This window comes from Equus asinus, chromosome 13 (assembly GCF_041296235.1).
Source record: "Equus asinus isolate D_3611 breed Donkey chromosome 13, EquAss-T2T_v2, whole genome shotgun sequence".
Classification (NCBI taxonomy): Eukaryota; Metazoa; Chordata; class Mammalia; order Perissodactyla; family Equidae; genus Equus; species Equus asinus.
Genome location: NC_091802.1, coordinates 61,091,479 through 61,107,327, shown reverse-complemented (window position 1 = coordinate 61,107,327; position 15,849 = coordinate 61,091,479). Strand labels below are relative to the sequence as shown.

General features: G+C 60.3%; 1 protein-coding gene across 8 annotated transcripts in view; it reads right to left on the bottom strand.

Annotated features, from left to right (window-relative positions):
* The window catches only part of ASPSCR1 (ASPSCR1 tether for SLC2A4, UBX domain containing), a 31,039-nt gene extending 16,299 nt beyond the window's left edge, over positions 1-14,740 (bottom strand). Inside the window, exons 1-7 of one of the 8 annotated variants that reach the window (XM_070483855.1) lie at positions 14,519-14,740; positions 12,956-13,011; positions 9,828-9,942; positions 8,280-8,380; positions 2,025-2,082; positions 925-998; positions 188-641 (exon numbers count right to left, since the gene is read on the bottom strand). In XM_070483855.1, coding sequence (XP_070339956.1) covers positions 188-641; positions 925-998; positions 2,025-2,082; positions 8,280-8,380; positions 9,828-9,869 — 729 coding nt within the window. In that variant the 5' untranslated portion in view covers positions 9,870-9,942; positions 12,956-13,011; positions 14,519-14,740. Of the gene's footprint in view, positions 1-187; positions 642-924; positions 999-2,024; positions 2,083-8,279; positions 8,381-9,827; positions 9,943-12,955; positions 13,012-13,311; positions 13,851-13,994; positions 14,185-14,518 lie in introns of those variants that run through there. The other 7 variants (XM_044744884.2, XM_014864558.3, XM_014864552.3 and 4 more) reach the window with 7 other exon arrangements.
* Positions 14,741-15,849: the final 1,109 nt, after the last annotated feature.

Sequence of the window (15,849 nt, the reverse complement as noted above, 5' to 3'; positions counted from 1 at the left end):
AAAGCCACAACCACGTCAAAAGCCAGTCAAGACCCCCAGCCCAGGCAGAGGGTGGAGGGCGACGGCTCCGAGGCCACAGAACAAACCCAAAAAACCACTTCCCCAAGAAAAGGAAAACGCGCCCAGAGACCAGACCCACTGAGAGGGCAGGCGCGGCCAGGAGAAAGGACCCCCAGTGCCCCGTTACCGGCTCCGGCTCCGGCTCCGGCTCTGGCTCCGGCTGGGGCTCCTGGCCAGGCCTCAACTTCTTTGGCTTGGAGGGGCCTCCAGGGCTAGAGAAGGACTTTGGCAATTTGGCTGAAGGTGACATCGGAGTCCTCGAAGACCCAGACGGGCCCCCCAGTCGTTGTCCTCCACCCGAGAATGGAACGAAGGGGGCAGGTGCAGGCTCCTTTAAGATCGGCTTCGCCTGAGCATCCACCGGCTTTGGGCCCAGGCTATCCACGTGGCCAGCCTCTGAGGGGCCTGTCTCATCCTGACGGCTCCCGTCGCCGCGGCTGAGCCCTGCTGAGCTCGACGGAAGCAGAGGGCTGCCAGCTGCCTGGTCAGCTGGTGCGGAGGGGGCCAGGCTTGCCGGCCTTTCACTCTTCAACCCCCCAGGCTCCGGCTTGCCGGCAGAGTCTCGTTGCTTCATGGCAAACCTGAGGGGGAGGCCCAGAAAGCAGGTGAAACTCCACACGCAGAGCCCGTGCCCACTGCTGGGTCTCAGCCACAGCCTATGAACCTTTAAGCACCCCATGGGCCACTTCACCCCACGGTGCCAAACCCCCAACCCACAGGCGGGAGAAGACACCGGCAGCGGCCTCAGATCAAGGGGCGAAGACCTGCAGGGGCACATTCTCTCTTCTATTTTTCCACATTTCTTGTTTCCTTTCCATTGAGACCCCACTTCTTCCACAAAACAAGACTCAGAGGCCCGCCCACCTGATGATGGCGCTGCCCCCCGTGAGGCCCAGAGACTGCAGCGTCGTGCCCTGCAAGGCAGCTCTGCCGGTCACCTGTGAGGAGGGAACAGGACAGGTGTGCCCAAGATATCCACTGATCCCCCGCCGACAAGCTCCCTCACCTGACCTGGGTGAAGGCGCCATGGGCCCTGCCCACCTGCCAAGCCCACCTCACGCTGCCACCCCCAGCCTGGGCACCAATATCACTGGCACCACAGGGTCTCCCCAGATGGCCCCAGCTCAGCACCAGCCTCCCACACCCCAACCTCATCTGCACCCAAGCATCTGTTCGCTGGTCTGCATCTGTCTCCCCCACCCTGCCCCATCCAAGGCCTGGACAGGTAGGACTCGGGCCTGGGTTAACCACATCTGACCAGCTGACTGGCCCTCTGAGCAGCTGGTCCAGTCTGGGCCCAGGTGCCTGAGGTTGAGTGGTCCATCTCTTCCAGGGAAGGACACATCCCCCCCAGGTCCCACCCCTCACTGCCCTGGGTCAGAGAACCTCAAACAGGGATAAAGAAGTAGGCGTGTCCCATCCACACCAGGACCCTCCTAGGGCCCCTCGGGGACAGTGGCCACCCCGGGCCAGGAAAGGGCGCTCAGCCAGGGTCGAAACAAAAAGCCCCTGTGAGCCAGGGGACTGAGTGCCAGGAAGGTCCCCCGTCACGGGCGGGTGGACGGGCGGAGACAGGCAGGACCTCAGTGCCAAGGCTGAGCCTGCACCACACTGCACTCGGTTTTGAAAAAGATCAAAACACAGAGCAAAGCAAATATTTATTAAAATGAAACCACTTTTGTGACTCTTGGGCTTTGAGAGAAGCTGAGAAAACAAACAGGGTGTTGAGGGAGGCTCTGGGAGCAGCCGGGCGGCCCGTGGTCAGCTCCCCCGGAGCCAGCACTCTGCTCTCCTTCCATGAAACACATCGTGCTTTCAGAGCTGTCTCCCCAGCCGCGGCTTTGAAGGCGGGTCTGAGGGAGAGTGAATTTTCCAGATTGGAAAGTGGGGCTGGGCCCGTGCAGCGACTTGGGAGCGGGCGGCGGGACGCGGGCCAGGCGGGCGGGGCCAGGCAGCTCACCTACCTCATCCCTCATGTACACACAGACTGGGCTTGCCTCACACGGCCGCTCCAGGCACTCTCTGCAAGGAGACGAAAGAAATCATCACAGGCCACCACTGGCGTGAGGGGACACCTGGTACCCTCGGGAAGGCATGCAGAGGCCCCACCCAGGACAGCGTCCCCGGCCCACCCTGGCCGCCCCGCAGCCACAAGAGGTGGGGGTCACACGCTGGGCAGGAGCTGCCATCAGACAGGCCTGGGCTGTCAGCACACGGTCTGGGGGTGTCTGCCACCTGCCTCCAGCCGTGAGGCTCTGAGTGCGGGGAGGACACGCAGCAGGGGAGGAGCCACAGGACACTGTCAACCGTGCCCTGGGTCAGCGATGAGAAAGAGTGTCCCGGGGGGCTGTGATCTGAGCTTTTATCTGAAGCTGTCCTCCCAGAGGGTCACTGACCCCTAAGTGCCAGGAGCAGCTCAGGGCACAAATCCACTAAGTGCACTCCGAGGCCCCTGAGGCTACGAGCACTCCCTGCTGGCCCCTCCGCCTAGACACTGCGGGGCAACGCCAGGACCAACGGGGCACTGGTATTCCTGAAGGGCTGGGGCGAGCTGCATGTTGGGACCGTGGCCTGCCGCCAGCCCCGAGGGCGAGCCAGGCCCTGAGAAGTTATGTGGTCTCTGCCATGAGGCAGGAGGATGACAGTGACGCCTCCTCAGGAAACACACCCAGATGCCCACATGGTTGAGCAGGGGAGGCCCAGGCTCACAGAGGGCTCTCTACGGGCACTGAGATTACTGTCCCCAAAACACAAGAAAAGGAACCTGAAGGCCATGGCAGGGCACAGGACACTGGCGTGCCTGGGCAGGCCGAGTACCTCAGGCCACTCCACCACACAAAGGCTGGGCCTGTGGCCAGTGCACGGGCAAACGGGCATGAAACACCACAGACGCTCCACATAGAGTTCTCTCCATCATCCGGGAAACAGCAAATGCACCAGGTGCCCCAGCCCTCAATGCAGCCACTCGGTCATCACACACTGGACCCAGCCACCAACGTCCTCCCACCTTGTCAACCAGACCGAGATAGGAGAGAGCAGCCGCCAGGAGGTGGGCATGCAGGCACACAACCAGATGCACGCGCGCACACACACACACACACACACACACACACACACGCTCGCCCATGCCTGTGCCACACTTGACACAACCTCCACCACTGGCCCTGTGCTGCCGTCGAGGCCACAGGGAGCGAGGCAGCTGAGTCCTGGCCCCGAAGCATTTAAACTTTTAGCTGGTAGTGGACCCAAGACAGCCCAGGGGAACTCATTTCTCATTTCTGGACACATAATCATAAAACTAGCCCCCCAAATAAAAGCCCATCCCAGCAGGCACCTGGCACCCCCAGGCCAGTCCCTCTCCCCCAGGCAGGGCTGAGCGAGGGTCTGGGTCTGCCGAGCAGGAGACCTTGAGGGACCTCAGGTGGAGCAGCACTGCCTGCCAGGCCTCATGGCTCAGACACGTGGACACGGCTGGGACGGGAAGATACCGGAGCCAAGATGGCGGCCAGAGGCTGCAGGGCCTCTGACTACACATGGACACTCTGAATGCACAGCTGCCACGGTCTGTCCCCAAGACCAGGGACCTGTCCTCTGGGTTCGGCTCGGCATGTTCCCCAGGGCTGGGACCCACAATCCAGAGCCAGCTGAGGGTCTCCAGGAAGAGGCGTGGCCCTGCCCCTGCCCAGGCCCTGGCACCACTGGCCTCATCACCTCCCAGGGTCCCCGCAGGAAGGTGGGAGCCTGCTGGCTGGCAGCCCTCGTGGAGCTCATCCGGAGCTCTGGGAGCCCACGCCTCCGGTGAAGCTGGTCCCCAGAGACTTCTGGCCTCAACCAGACAATGCGGGGGCCAGTGTGGAGGGCGCGACCTCTCACACAGTGGGGCCAGGGCGCGCCTCAGCCCACTGAGACTTGGCAACCCCAGGCCTCACGAAGACATACAAGACCCCAAAAGTGCCAGAGCAGCAGCTCCGGCCAGGCCCACGTGCTCTCCTTAGTGAAGCCAAGACAGCAGCGAGGGAGCCTCAGTCACAGAAGATACCCTCCAGCAGACAAGACCCAGGGGCCAGAGGGGAAGGGTCAGGGCAACATGGGGGCCCTGTTCCCCCCAACTGCGACAGACAGCAACTTCCTGGACAGAAAACTGGCCAGTCATACCACAGGCCAAGCCGACGCCCACCAAGCAGCCAGCAGAGTGCTCTCTGCGCTCGCAGGGGCTCCAGCCAGGCATCCTCTCTCGCAATCCTCCCCCAGGGCACCTGATGCCAGCACGGGGACCACAAACGACAAACAGGGACAGAGCAAGCAGCGCCCCGGGAAGGTCTGCCTGCCTCCCTGCCCTCGGAGGCCCCTGGAGGCCTCTGGACATCAAACAGGAGCCTGGCTTTGATGTGCGGCCCCTCCAGAGGGATCAGCTTCCCTCGTGTGGGGATCTGAGGGAGAGGCCTGTAAACACGCAGAGGGAGGGGCGACCGCAATCGCTTCCAGACCTTCCTGGCCAATTAACAGAGCTCTCCGTTGGACGGTGGACCCGGCGACATTCCAGCATATCGAGAAGGCAGCCCCTCACGCACCCTCAGCGAGAGCCCGCAGCTCCCTGCAGCAGAGCTCACCAAAGTCCCAAATGTCTCCAGGGGAGCTGAGCCAGGGGCCACCTGAGGACCCCATGCCCCTGGACCTGCTCTTACGCCCCAGCCCCAGGCAGAGCCATGGACGTTGGGCGAGGCCGGGCGTCGGGCAGAGCTTCCTAGGTGCCCACCTGCCTGCCCCCCACCAGACACCACCCCAGCCCAGCGGGATGCTGCTTGGGAAGGACCACAGGGTCTCGCTCTAAGGCCAGCACCCTAGGGGAGCCAGAGGCCAGCAAGCACGCCAGGCAGGGCAAAGGCACTGCTGCTGCCGGATTCACAGATGCTCTGCCCTGCCACAAAGCACACTGTTCCCCCAGGCACGAGCTGTCCACCCACCCAAGCCTGCTCTGGGAGCTCCGGGGGAGGCGCTGCTCTCAGGGCGAGGCAGGTATCCAGAGCCCCTTCTACTTACGTCACCTGACCGACCAAAACAGGGCTGGTACAAACACAGGCACCGCCATCACAGGCCTGCCCCCATGCTCACCACACCAGAACAAAAACCAAACTGACAGACCTGTGGCTTCAGACTCGGAGGGGTTCCTGCTGCCAGCGGGAGGCCCACCTTGGGGCAACGCCCCATCCTGAGGGATCAGGCGACTCGCACCCACCACCCAGCCCCGCCCACCCCTCAGGCAGAGTCCTGCTCCCACACCCACGTCTGCTCCCTTCCAGGTGGATCCTGACCCTCCCTTGGGGGAGCAATCTCAGCGGCTTCCTCAGAGAGTGCGTGGGGTGTGACCTTTTGTGTCTGAAAATGGCTTTATTCCACCCTCCCTCCTCAATGACACTCAGGCAAAATTAGAAAATTCTACAACAAATGATTTTCCTACAGTATTTCAAAGACACTGCTTGGTGGCCTTCCCGGTGGTGCTACCAGGAGCCCGAGGCCTTTGTGTGGGCCTGCAGTCGCATGCGGAACCGTACCCTGGTCCCCAGCTCCTAGCAAAGCCACTGGACGAGGCCCATCAATCTGGAAACGCACACCCTCCAGTTCTGGGGCTGTTTTCCACTGTAGTTTCACCCATGTCCTTCCCTGTCGCTGTTCTCTCTCCAGAGACAAGCAAGCGGGAGCCAGCTGCCTGGGCCGCCCATGTCCACCGCTCTCTGTTCTGTCCTCGAGCTGGGCCGCCTGGCTCTGTGGCTCCTCGTCCCGCCAAGGACATGCGGCTTCTCTCCACGCCTCAGCCAGGATGGGAGGGGCCCTGCACCCCCCATCCAAGTGTCAGCCCCCAGGCCTCAGGTGGCCCCAACACTCTCAGGCATCTGCCACCACCACAAGAAGAACGTGCCCAGGTAGGCCACAGACCAGCCAGACCTGCCGATCCTCAGGCACGAGAGCAGGAGGGCAGATCCGTGGGGAGCCACCCCAGATGCACGAGCGTTCTGTCTCATGCGCCCAGGGTCGTGGCATCTGATCCGCAGCTGCCACAGCAGATGCCTGTCCACCGCACCTTTCCTGTCGGCTTCCACAGGCTCCTCTCTACCTCCGAACACTCCCTCCTCACACCCAGCTCTTGTCCCACAGCCTCTCAGTGCTCTGAGCACAGGACCAAATGCCGTCACTCCACCAACTGTTGCTGTCTGCACCAGCCTCTCCCGTCAGAGGCTCGCTCGGACACCTGGGCACACTCGGCTGTGGGCTCGCGTCTACAGCGGGGCTCTGTCACTGCAGCCAGCTCTCAGTACCCAGGTGGCGATCTCGGGAGCCACGATGGGGGCTCACACTCACCTAAGCCCCTCATCCTCAGGACACCACTCACAGCCTCAACGGCACGGGCACCTCGAGTCCAGAGAGCCCCAAGGCTCACTCTCCCAAGAGAACCACCACAAGCACCAGCAGCATGGGGCAGGAAGAAATCTAGGATGCCACGGCTTATATCCCATCCAGGCCCTGCCCCCACAACCCTGCCCTCCATCACCCTCCCACCCTCCTCCTGGTGCTGCCTTGCCTTGGCTCCCACTCTCTCCGTCCTCTAGACTGCGTCTTCATGAAGTCCTTTACTGTCATTTTAGTTGCCTTTGGGGAAGGAGAAGAATTGCATGCTGTGTGCCATGTGTTCCTCCTGCTCCTTATTTCTGCCTCAGGGTCTTCGCACTTGCTGTCCCCTTCCCAGATCCTGGGGCAGCTGGCTCCTCTGAGACCTCAGCTACCACCCAGAATATGTTGCCCCACCACCTCCCAAGGCGTCTTCCCTTCTTTGTGAAATCTTTTTACAGCTCTGTACACCTGCCCGTTAGCGCCACCCTCCACTGAAAACATCACCTGAGAGAGCAGCACCCGGCTCCCTGCGGCAGCCCCAGCCCAGCCAGTGCTGAATAAACAAAAGAACAAAAGAAAACAGACAGAGACTCCATCATCGCAGCAGCGCAGGGTGGCAGCTAAGAAGGCGGGGCTGGTGTCCCAGGCCCGGGGCTTGCAGAGCTCCTCTCCACCTCGGGGTCTCGGCTCTTTCTTCTGAAAATGGGACAGCAGCCCGGCCTCACCCAGCTGACGGGCCAGACGCAGGTGCCAAGAGCAACATGGGGAGGCAGGGGCCCAGGTGCTCATTCCAGGGGCGCTACTGAGACCACCTCAGTGAGGGTCACAGTTCTCTCAGGGGAGCGTCCAGCGGGAAGCAGAGGCTGGCAGGAGGGGAAGCAGCCCTGGCCACCCGGCCCAGGCTCGTGGGAGCCAGGAGGTACACCCTGTCTCGGCACGGCAGGCCCCACAGCCACACTGCAGAAAGGACTGGGAATGTGGGGACGCCAGCACATGAAAGACGGGGCAAGGAGCCCCATCAGGGTGGCTCGGCTGGGGAGCAGGGGTCCGGCTGCTGGGAGAACAGGGACAGTGGGCGCCCGGTCAAATCAGAGCGGGCCCGGCCCAGAGTCCCTCTCTTCCGCACAGACAAACCACGCGGGGCGAGCCCCTATTCTCAGTATTTGTGACATATCAACTCATTTCATCCTCACATCTCCCTCAGGAGGCCCAGAGAGGTCAAGCAACTTGCCTACAGCCACACAGCAACCACTACATCCTCACATAACCCCTTCCATTCTGTTGGCTGAGACCTTTAAAAGTGGACAGACTTCCATCCCACAATGAAAGACCAAAACTTAAAGAGCTACCATTTTGACGCATTCAAGAGTAAAGTTTAAACCATTAATCACCAATAAAAACTGATAATTATCGTTAAGAAGATTTTCTTTTTAAACACAACCCATTTTCATAATAAGGGAGTTTGATAGATAAAGTATTTCTCAGCTGAGGAGCCCAGCACCTCACTTCTCTCCTCACTGCTCACCAAGCCCTCGGGGGCCTCTCAGGTGCCCCACAAGGACAGAAATACCTGCTCTTCGATGACTGTGAGGCCCGGCCGTCACACCAGGAAACCCAGTAAGAAAGCCGATCAGCAGATGTTGGTACAGCTGATGAACGGGCAGCCCCCTCATCTCAAACCAGCCCTCCTACCAGGAACACAGAGCCCCCACAGGCACAGCCCCCAGCCAAAGCAGAGCTTAGGGCTGTGGCCCTGAACCAGCCCTCCTGACCATGGCGGCACCAGCACCACCGATGGGAGCAGAGCCCGGAACCTGCTCACTGACGCTCACCTGGTCTGTGCAAAATGGCTGAGAAGCTCCCAGAGTGTCTGGCCTGAACAGAAAGTCCCCTGCAACCGAGAGCCATCATCCAGCTGCAGAGCAATGCGAACCTAAGCGGTGAGAGGGGAGCCGTGTTAGGAAGAAAAGCAACTGTCCCATGCTGGCCTCAGGCCTGACCTCAAGGCACAGGGGCGAGCACACGCCCTTCCTTCACGGCTCCCAGGACCCCGTGGGCGCGTGGGAAACCAACTCCTGCGGGTAAGCACAGCCCCTCGGCACACTGTGCGCACGTGTTTGTTGTGTTTTAAGCTGCCAAATCTGGGGATAACTTGTTATGCAACAGTAGATAATTAATATACTGTGTTTTCTGAATTTTTTTCCACAAATGAGCACACTGCTCTCATAAGTGCATTTTTAATAATTATGTCCCTAAATAGGGTCACAAGTTTACAACCCAAAATGGGGGAAACTCCCCTCTGGTTCCTTTGCCGAGTGACAGACACAGCAGGGCATGTGTGCACAGAGCCCCAGAGGGAGCACATGTCGCACGCCCACGAGGGCCGCACTCAGCCCCACCTGCCCTGGCCCAGCTTGATGCTCTAAGTCGTGGCTAGTCCTGCACTCTTACAGTGAATCCAGTAACAAACAAAGCAGGGGCTGCTCCGTGTGAACGCGCGACGGAGGCTCCCGATCGTCCCGCAGCCCCAAGGAACCCCCAAGAAAGTCGGCCTCCCTTCCACGTGAAAGTTTGAGAACCACAGTCGTCATGGAAAAGAAGAAGTGTCGGGGGCAGTGCCAGCCGCCTGACTCCCGGTGGGCCCTGGAGGGCTCACTGACGTCCCCAGGACCCAAACCCCCTCTTCTCTCCACAGGGATGAGAACCGCCCTCCTTGCAGTGTCGGGCGAACACCACACCCGCAAACGACTGGCGGGGGCTCACAGGAGTGGGCGCCATCCCCGTGGTCTTGCTTCCGTCCACCGTAACCCCACTGTCGTGTGCTCATTTCTAGAAGCTGAAAGTTCCTGATGGGGAAGGCAGCAAGCCATGGTGAGAAGACTTGGGCTGTGGTCCCGGCAAGACCTGCGGGTGGTGGCCTGGGGCAAATCCTGAGAGCCGAGTTCATCCCAGAACTGAGGCCACACTGGCCGCCTCCCAGAGTTCTGTAGGCTCCAAGATTTTTGGCAGTTTTATGACCAGAAACATCAGGCCGTGAATCACGAGGCTTGGTGAATGCTGCTGACACGCCAGGATGGACACAGCACAATTAACCATCCCCCAAAATAAGTTCAGCACAAAGAACGGAAGGTCTTATTTCCAACCATCAGCTATCGAAGCAGAAGAGTGGCTCTGACCTGACCCAGGGAAGGCAAGAGGAGTCCGAGGACTCACGCCTCACTGTGCACCCCCTCTAAAGCAGCCCCGCTCCCCAACCACGGCTGCAGGCCATCCCCATCTGCTTGGCCTGCTGAAGCATCCTGCCATCCAAACAGCCTGAATGAAAGAACCAGAAACAGCAGTGCTGCCAGCCTGCCAGCCTCTCCCTGACAGCCACCTACCATATTCTCGGGCCCCTCGCGGCTCCGGGAGATGGGCACCATCTCCAGCTTGGCATTATTGGGCAGATTGGCAAATCTCCACTGGAGACTGAGGTCAAGCACGTTCCTCTGAAACCTGCAAAATAGACCGAGGCCCATGGGCTGCCCCACAGATCCTAACAGCCCAGCTCCCACCCGGCTCCTGGCACGGCCTTGCTGGGAATGGGGTACATGCCACGGGATGTCCTCGGCTGGGCAGCAATTCTCCAGCCAGTGCCCCCAAGGCCACAGGAACAGAGAGCCGCAGCCTGCAAGCCTGCAGGGGCAGGAGTGGGTCCTGACTACAAGGTCTTCCAGGGGAGAGACAAAGCAAGTGCTGACACAGTTTGAGCATACAAGGGCAGGGCAGGAAGGAAGAAAACAGAAACCTGTTACCCTCTGGGGCAAACCAAGGAGTGGCTCCTTGATACCGTGAAGCAGTAACCATCCTGAGTGCAGACTTAGAAAATAAAAGTACACACAGGAACGACTAAGGGCGTGTGTCTCACTCTGCTCGGAAAAGGTCTGAGAGAACGATGCCCCATCCTCACCAACCAGAGCTGCGCCCATGACAGTCCGGCCCCCGCAGCCCCTCTCCCTGTACTGCCAGCCACGACCAAAATGACCAGCTCCTATCACTCCTGCTTCCTGCCATCCTTTGAAGCAGGGCCACGATCCCAAAGACAAGCAAGAGAAGGCAAAGGTTCTAGAGAAACACAAATGAAACCACCTGGCCTAAAGTCCCCATGGAGAGCCAGGCCCTGACAGCGGCCAGGATTTAGGGAAAGAGGGCTAAGATTGCCATTCCCGCTTGCAAAGCCAGGTCCTCCAACCTTGGAGCAGCCAAGTGTCCTCTCTACCTGTGTCCTGCAGGTACTGACCGCTGCACAGGGACCTGGCAGCTTTGAGTCTCCCAATCGGTCAGGAAGAGACCTGTGTGGGCCCTCAGACAACAGGGTGGGCCTGTGGCCTCCTCTGATGCCCATGCACAGAGCTCCCGGGTCCAAGGGGCATAGTTTCTCAGAAGGACTGGGGGGAATGAAGAGACCTGATGGGTCAGGAGAGGAAATAACCAAGGGCAGGAGGAGAGGGCACGGAGAGAACCCCCATGACCTCCGAGATGCCAGCTGCTCTTTATCAGCAGCCTGCCCTCCCAGAAGTCATGGCCAGGGTCATGGTCAGCACGCCTCACAAACAAAAAACTCAGACAAGAAGTGTCAACAGGTAGCCCAGACCACCCAAAGGCAGAGCTGGGACCACAACGCACAGGTCCTGACGTCCAGCTCGGATCACACATCGGCTGTGGACCGACAAGGAGTCAGACACCTACTCCTGAGAAGAGAAGAGAGAAGAGGGCGGCCAGGACTCAGAGCTCGCGTGCGGGCAGGGAGAGTGGTGGCCAGGCAGCCCCGGAGCCTGCCTGACCCTGGGCCCTCTCCTCCCAACCGCTCTGGCTTCCAGGAACTCTACAGGAACAAGAATCACCACTGTTAACCCAACAGATCGTTCGGGTCTGACAAAAGCTCCTGCCCGCAGCTACTGAAAACACCACGACTGTGCAGCTTGATTTCAGAGGAGACAGGCGGCAGCCAGGAGGAATCACTAGATGGAATAGCAGAATTTACTCAGGCTGCTCCAAAGTCAGACTCTGAGCTGACTTTCAACAAAAGTTTAAGAAAAAACTATAGAGGTGGAGAGAGAACATGTGTGCGGTTTGAATACACACAAAGTGGTCACCTGACTGCATGAGTGCCAGGACACGTTAGAAACAATGGTTTTCTGATCGTGGACAGTTTATAAAGCCCAGGGTGTTCGGAAGACCTGAGAAAGAAGCAATTTTGATACCCATCTTCAATGCTAGCTGGAAACTGCCTTACAACAACTTCAATGTCTAGTGCAAGACAGGACGGCAGATCTAAGGTGAACCCAAGAGCAGGTGGGCTGGCAGCCAGCCCCAGAGATGAAGGGAAGGTGTCACCACACTCCAGAAGGGCAGCACTTTTTAAACAAAGTACACTAGGCAGATAAAAGGGAGACAGCAGAAAAATCGATACTGTGTTGCAAAAGCTCCAACATTCTAACTTGCTCCAATCAGACACAACGCCAAGGTTTCAGGCAGGTTAACGGAGAACCAAGAGATGGCACACAGCTCTGTGAGAGGATGCCAGGGGACAGCCCTGCACAGAGCACAGGCCCTGGGATTCTCACTGGTCGCGTGGGAGTGGAGGACGCGGCATGAAGGAAGGGCATCTCCGCTCAGAAGGTTCCCTGCGGAGCCCCACAGACAAGGCAGCGCGAGCAAGGCCCAAAGAACAGGCTCCCCCGCCATGGGCTCCTCTCTGGCCCCAATGTGAGGACAGCCATACTATGAAGACACACCACTAAGGCAAAAGCTCCTCATGTGGGACAGAAACCCACACCCCACCAAGGTGGGTTCTGACTCCTCTATCGTTTTGGACTCCCTGAGAACCTGGTGAAAGCCCTGTCTTTGGAAAAATGCCCCCACACAGACACCTGCATGCAATTCCAGAGGCTGTGAGGTCACCAGGACCCACCCACAGTTTGCTGGTTTCCTCTCGTTTCTCCACGACCACTTGCTCTTGCCCACAAAGCCCCATCAGGAACTTACACTACCAAATGCACAAAAACCCTCTGTAGTGGCCCCTAAAAGATACATCCACATCCCAACCCCCAGCACTCATGAATAAGATCTTATTTGGAGACAGGGACTTTGCAGACGTAACTGAGTTAAGGATCTCGAGATGCTGTCACTCTGTATTAAGGTGGGCCCTAAATTCAATGACAAGTGTTATGAGAGATAGAAGAGAAAAAAACACACAACACTCAAGAAGGCCACGTGAAGATGGAGGCAGAGTGTGGAGTGGCAGGCACAAGCCAAGGAACGCCTGGAGCCCCCAGGAGCTGGAAGAGGCAGGAAGGATCTTCTCTCAGTGCCCTGGAGGGAATGTAACCCTGCCCACACCTTGATTTTGGGCTTCTGGCCTCCAGAACTGTGAGAGAATAAACTTCTATTGGCTGAAGCCCCTGAGCGGGGGCCTGGGTGGGTGGAGATGGACTCGGACCCCGCAGCCCAATTAGAGCAAACTCACTTCAGATCGTATTCGCTGGGGTTGAAGTCCTGCCGCCGGCATGTGTCCTCCAGAACCTAAGGGTGAGATCAGAGGACGGTAAGCCACTGGGTCTGGCCTCGTCCTTGGCTGGCAGGCTCAGTGACTCTGAGGCAGCCGAGGAGAGTCTATCCCTTCCTGGAGAGCCAGTTGGCTCTGCGGAACAAAGCCTAGCCACATGATGGACAATCCACTCAACAGCTCCATGTGCCTCACCCACAAATCCTGTTCACTCTCCCCAGCCTCACTGGGCCCCCCCGTGTCACCCCAGCTCTGTGGGACAGCCCATCACCACAGACATCTTCCTACACACTGGGGGCCCGCCCCTCCCCACTCACAGAGAATAAAGTTCAGACTTGGACCCCACTTTCCGCAGTGCTTCACCCTCCTCTCCGCAAGCCGGCTCCACAGAGAGCCAGCTCAAGTGGGTCCTGGGACTGGCCGGGGAGCTCCCCGCTTCTGTGTCCTGCAGGCACACCGAGTCACTATTCTTCGGCTCGGCCTCCCTGGGGGCTCCTCCCCGCAGACCTCGAATGCGCCCTGTCCCCTACACAGCAGGGCCCAAGAAGCATTTTTAATGCCATAGATTCGAGGTCAACCAGCGGCCCCGGTGAAAGTGCAGCGAGTGACTCAGCAAATGAGTTCCTAGGCACAAAGGCCCGCAGACCCAGCCACAGTCGAGGCCGGGCTGGGAGGACGCCCGGGGATGGGCACACTGGCCGGGGGCGCGCGGAGGCCGGCTCGGGCGCGCCATGGACCCGCAAGGGGGGCCAGGAGGTGCCGACCCTTGCCAACCAGCCCAGCGCCGTGCTGGGACCCCTCCCCCGCCCCCACGGGAGCCCCGACCCCGCAAAGAAGTGGGCGGGCCAGGAGCGCCAGGAGCCCGCTCATTGGGCGCCGAAGGCCCCGCCCCCGAAGGCCCCGCCCCGCGGCCCTCGGAGCCAACCGCAAGAGCGGGCCCGGCGCCGCGTCCCCGTCGCTCGCCCGCCGCCCGCCACCCGCCGCCCACCCGCGGCCGCACCTGCAGCAGCACGGTGCTCGGCGTCACCTTCACTGTGTGGCGCCGACCGTTCGGGGCCAGCACCGACACCGCGGAGCCCCCACTGCCTGCCGGGGCCGCCATCTTCCGCCCACGTGACCCGCCGGCGCCGGCCCGGCGTCAAACAACTTTATTGGCAACAGCCGGGACACACAGCCACGCGGCCGCAGGGGTGGAGCCTAAAGGGCCGGGCTAGTGCCCCGGGCCCGCCCCCGGCGCCCAGGCCACGCCCCCGGGCCCCTTCCCCTGAGCGCGTGCCGGCTGCGGGGTCTGGCGCGCGGTTGTCCCAACTGGCGCCACGTGGCCCCAGGTCCCGGCCGGCTGTCAGCGCCCGCGCCGCCGCGTTGAACCGACGGCCGGGTGAGAAGGCCATGCGGGCTAGAAGGGCGCCAAGGCCTGGGCTCCCTCCCCCCGCCCGGCCGCTGCGCCCCGGCCTGTCCTGGGTCCTGCTCATCCTGCGCCCCACCTTCCACTCCAGCGCCCGCCCCCCGGTCCCTTGTGGTCACCTCTGCCTCCTCGCGCCTCTGCAGAGGCGCCCTCCTGGAGTAAATGCCTGCAGACCCTGTGAGATGGTGTGAAGGTACGGAAGCCGCTAAGGATAAAGGCCGGCCAGAAGCTCCAAACCAGAGAGCGCTGATTCAGTGAAAGTCTGAGATGAGCTGATCTCAATCTACCAGCAGCTAAACCCTGCAATAGGACTTTTCCCAGATTCCAGCCCACTGGCGCATAACAGAAGTCTGGAAGGTCAGAGAGGAGGGGCATGTGGGATCCTACCATCCCTCCTGTGGGGGTGCTGCCATGCTTTCTTCTATCTGGCACCTCCATCTCACAGGCATCCACATCCTGTCAAACACAGACAGCTGCGCGTGTGGGGGGGAACACTGGGGAAAGCCTGAGGGAGCTGCAGCTCCAGGGATGCCCCTCACACTCTCGCATCTCCGTCCTGCCCACCAGTCCAAGCTCTGCCACCTTAGAGCTTCACTGAGCCACACACACCACCTGGTCACCATCAGTCAGCACCCTCCCCTGAGGCCAGGGAGCATCACAAGATGGCTGAGATTGCAGATGGGGGCACTCAGGAAGTCATCTGATCAAGCCCCTTTACCGGCCATGATCAGGTCTGCGCTGGTTCAGAAACGATGCTTGCTGACCTGCCCCCTCCTTGTCCTCACCTTGTCCTGGCCACTCCTGCTTGTTCAAGTGGGTCTCACTGCCCGCATGTGGCTTGGCACGTGGGGCCTTAGAGCAGACACCTTTGGGGCATTCCTGAGGGCCACTGCCTGGTCAAGCACTCCCCACCACAGCCCTCATCCCATCCGGACCTCATGCAAAGCTCTGTGGCAGCCAGGCCTCCTGAACCCAAGTTGCCCCCAGCCTGGCTTCTTCAGCCTGTCAGCCTGCAGGGGTTTCCTCAGAGCCTCATCTGCACTGGCACAGGCCTTTCGTGCCTGATCGCTTGTTTATTGGCTGTCTCTCCCCAGGGGCAGGCCCATCTGTCTGGCCCTCTACAGGGTGGGTGCTCAGCAAACATCTGTCAGAGAGTTGACTGTTGATGGGGGGGCAAACAAACACATGGTCCCCCCAGTCATGCCTTCCCCTCCTGCTGCAGTTCTCATCCGGGTGGAGGTGGGGTGCCCCAGCAGTGGGAGGTGGGAGAGGCGAGGCAGACCCACTTCCCCTTGGTGGCGTGGCTGGGTCGAACCTGGTGAAGACCAGGCAGGACAGACAGAGACCCTGTGAGGCACCCATGAAAATGAGAAAGCCCCAGAGATGACACTGGATGCTGTGTGGGGCCCTGGGGGTACCCCTGGCCACGCAGCTCGACAAGCCTCAAGGG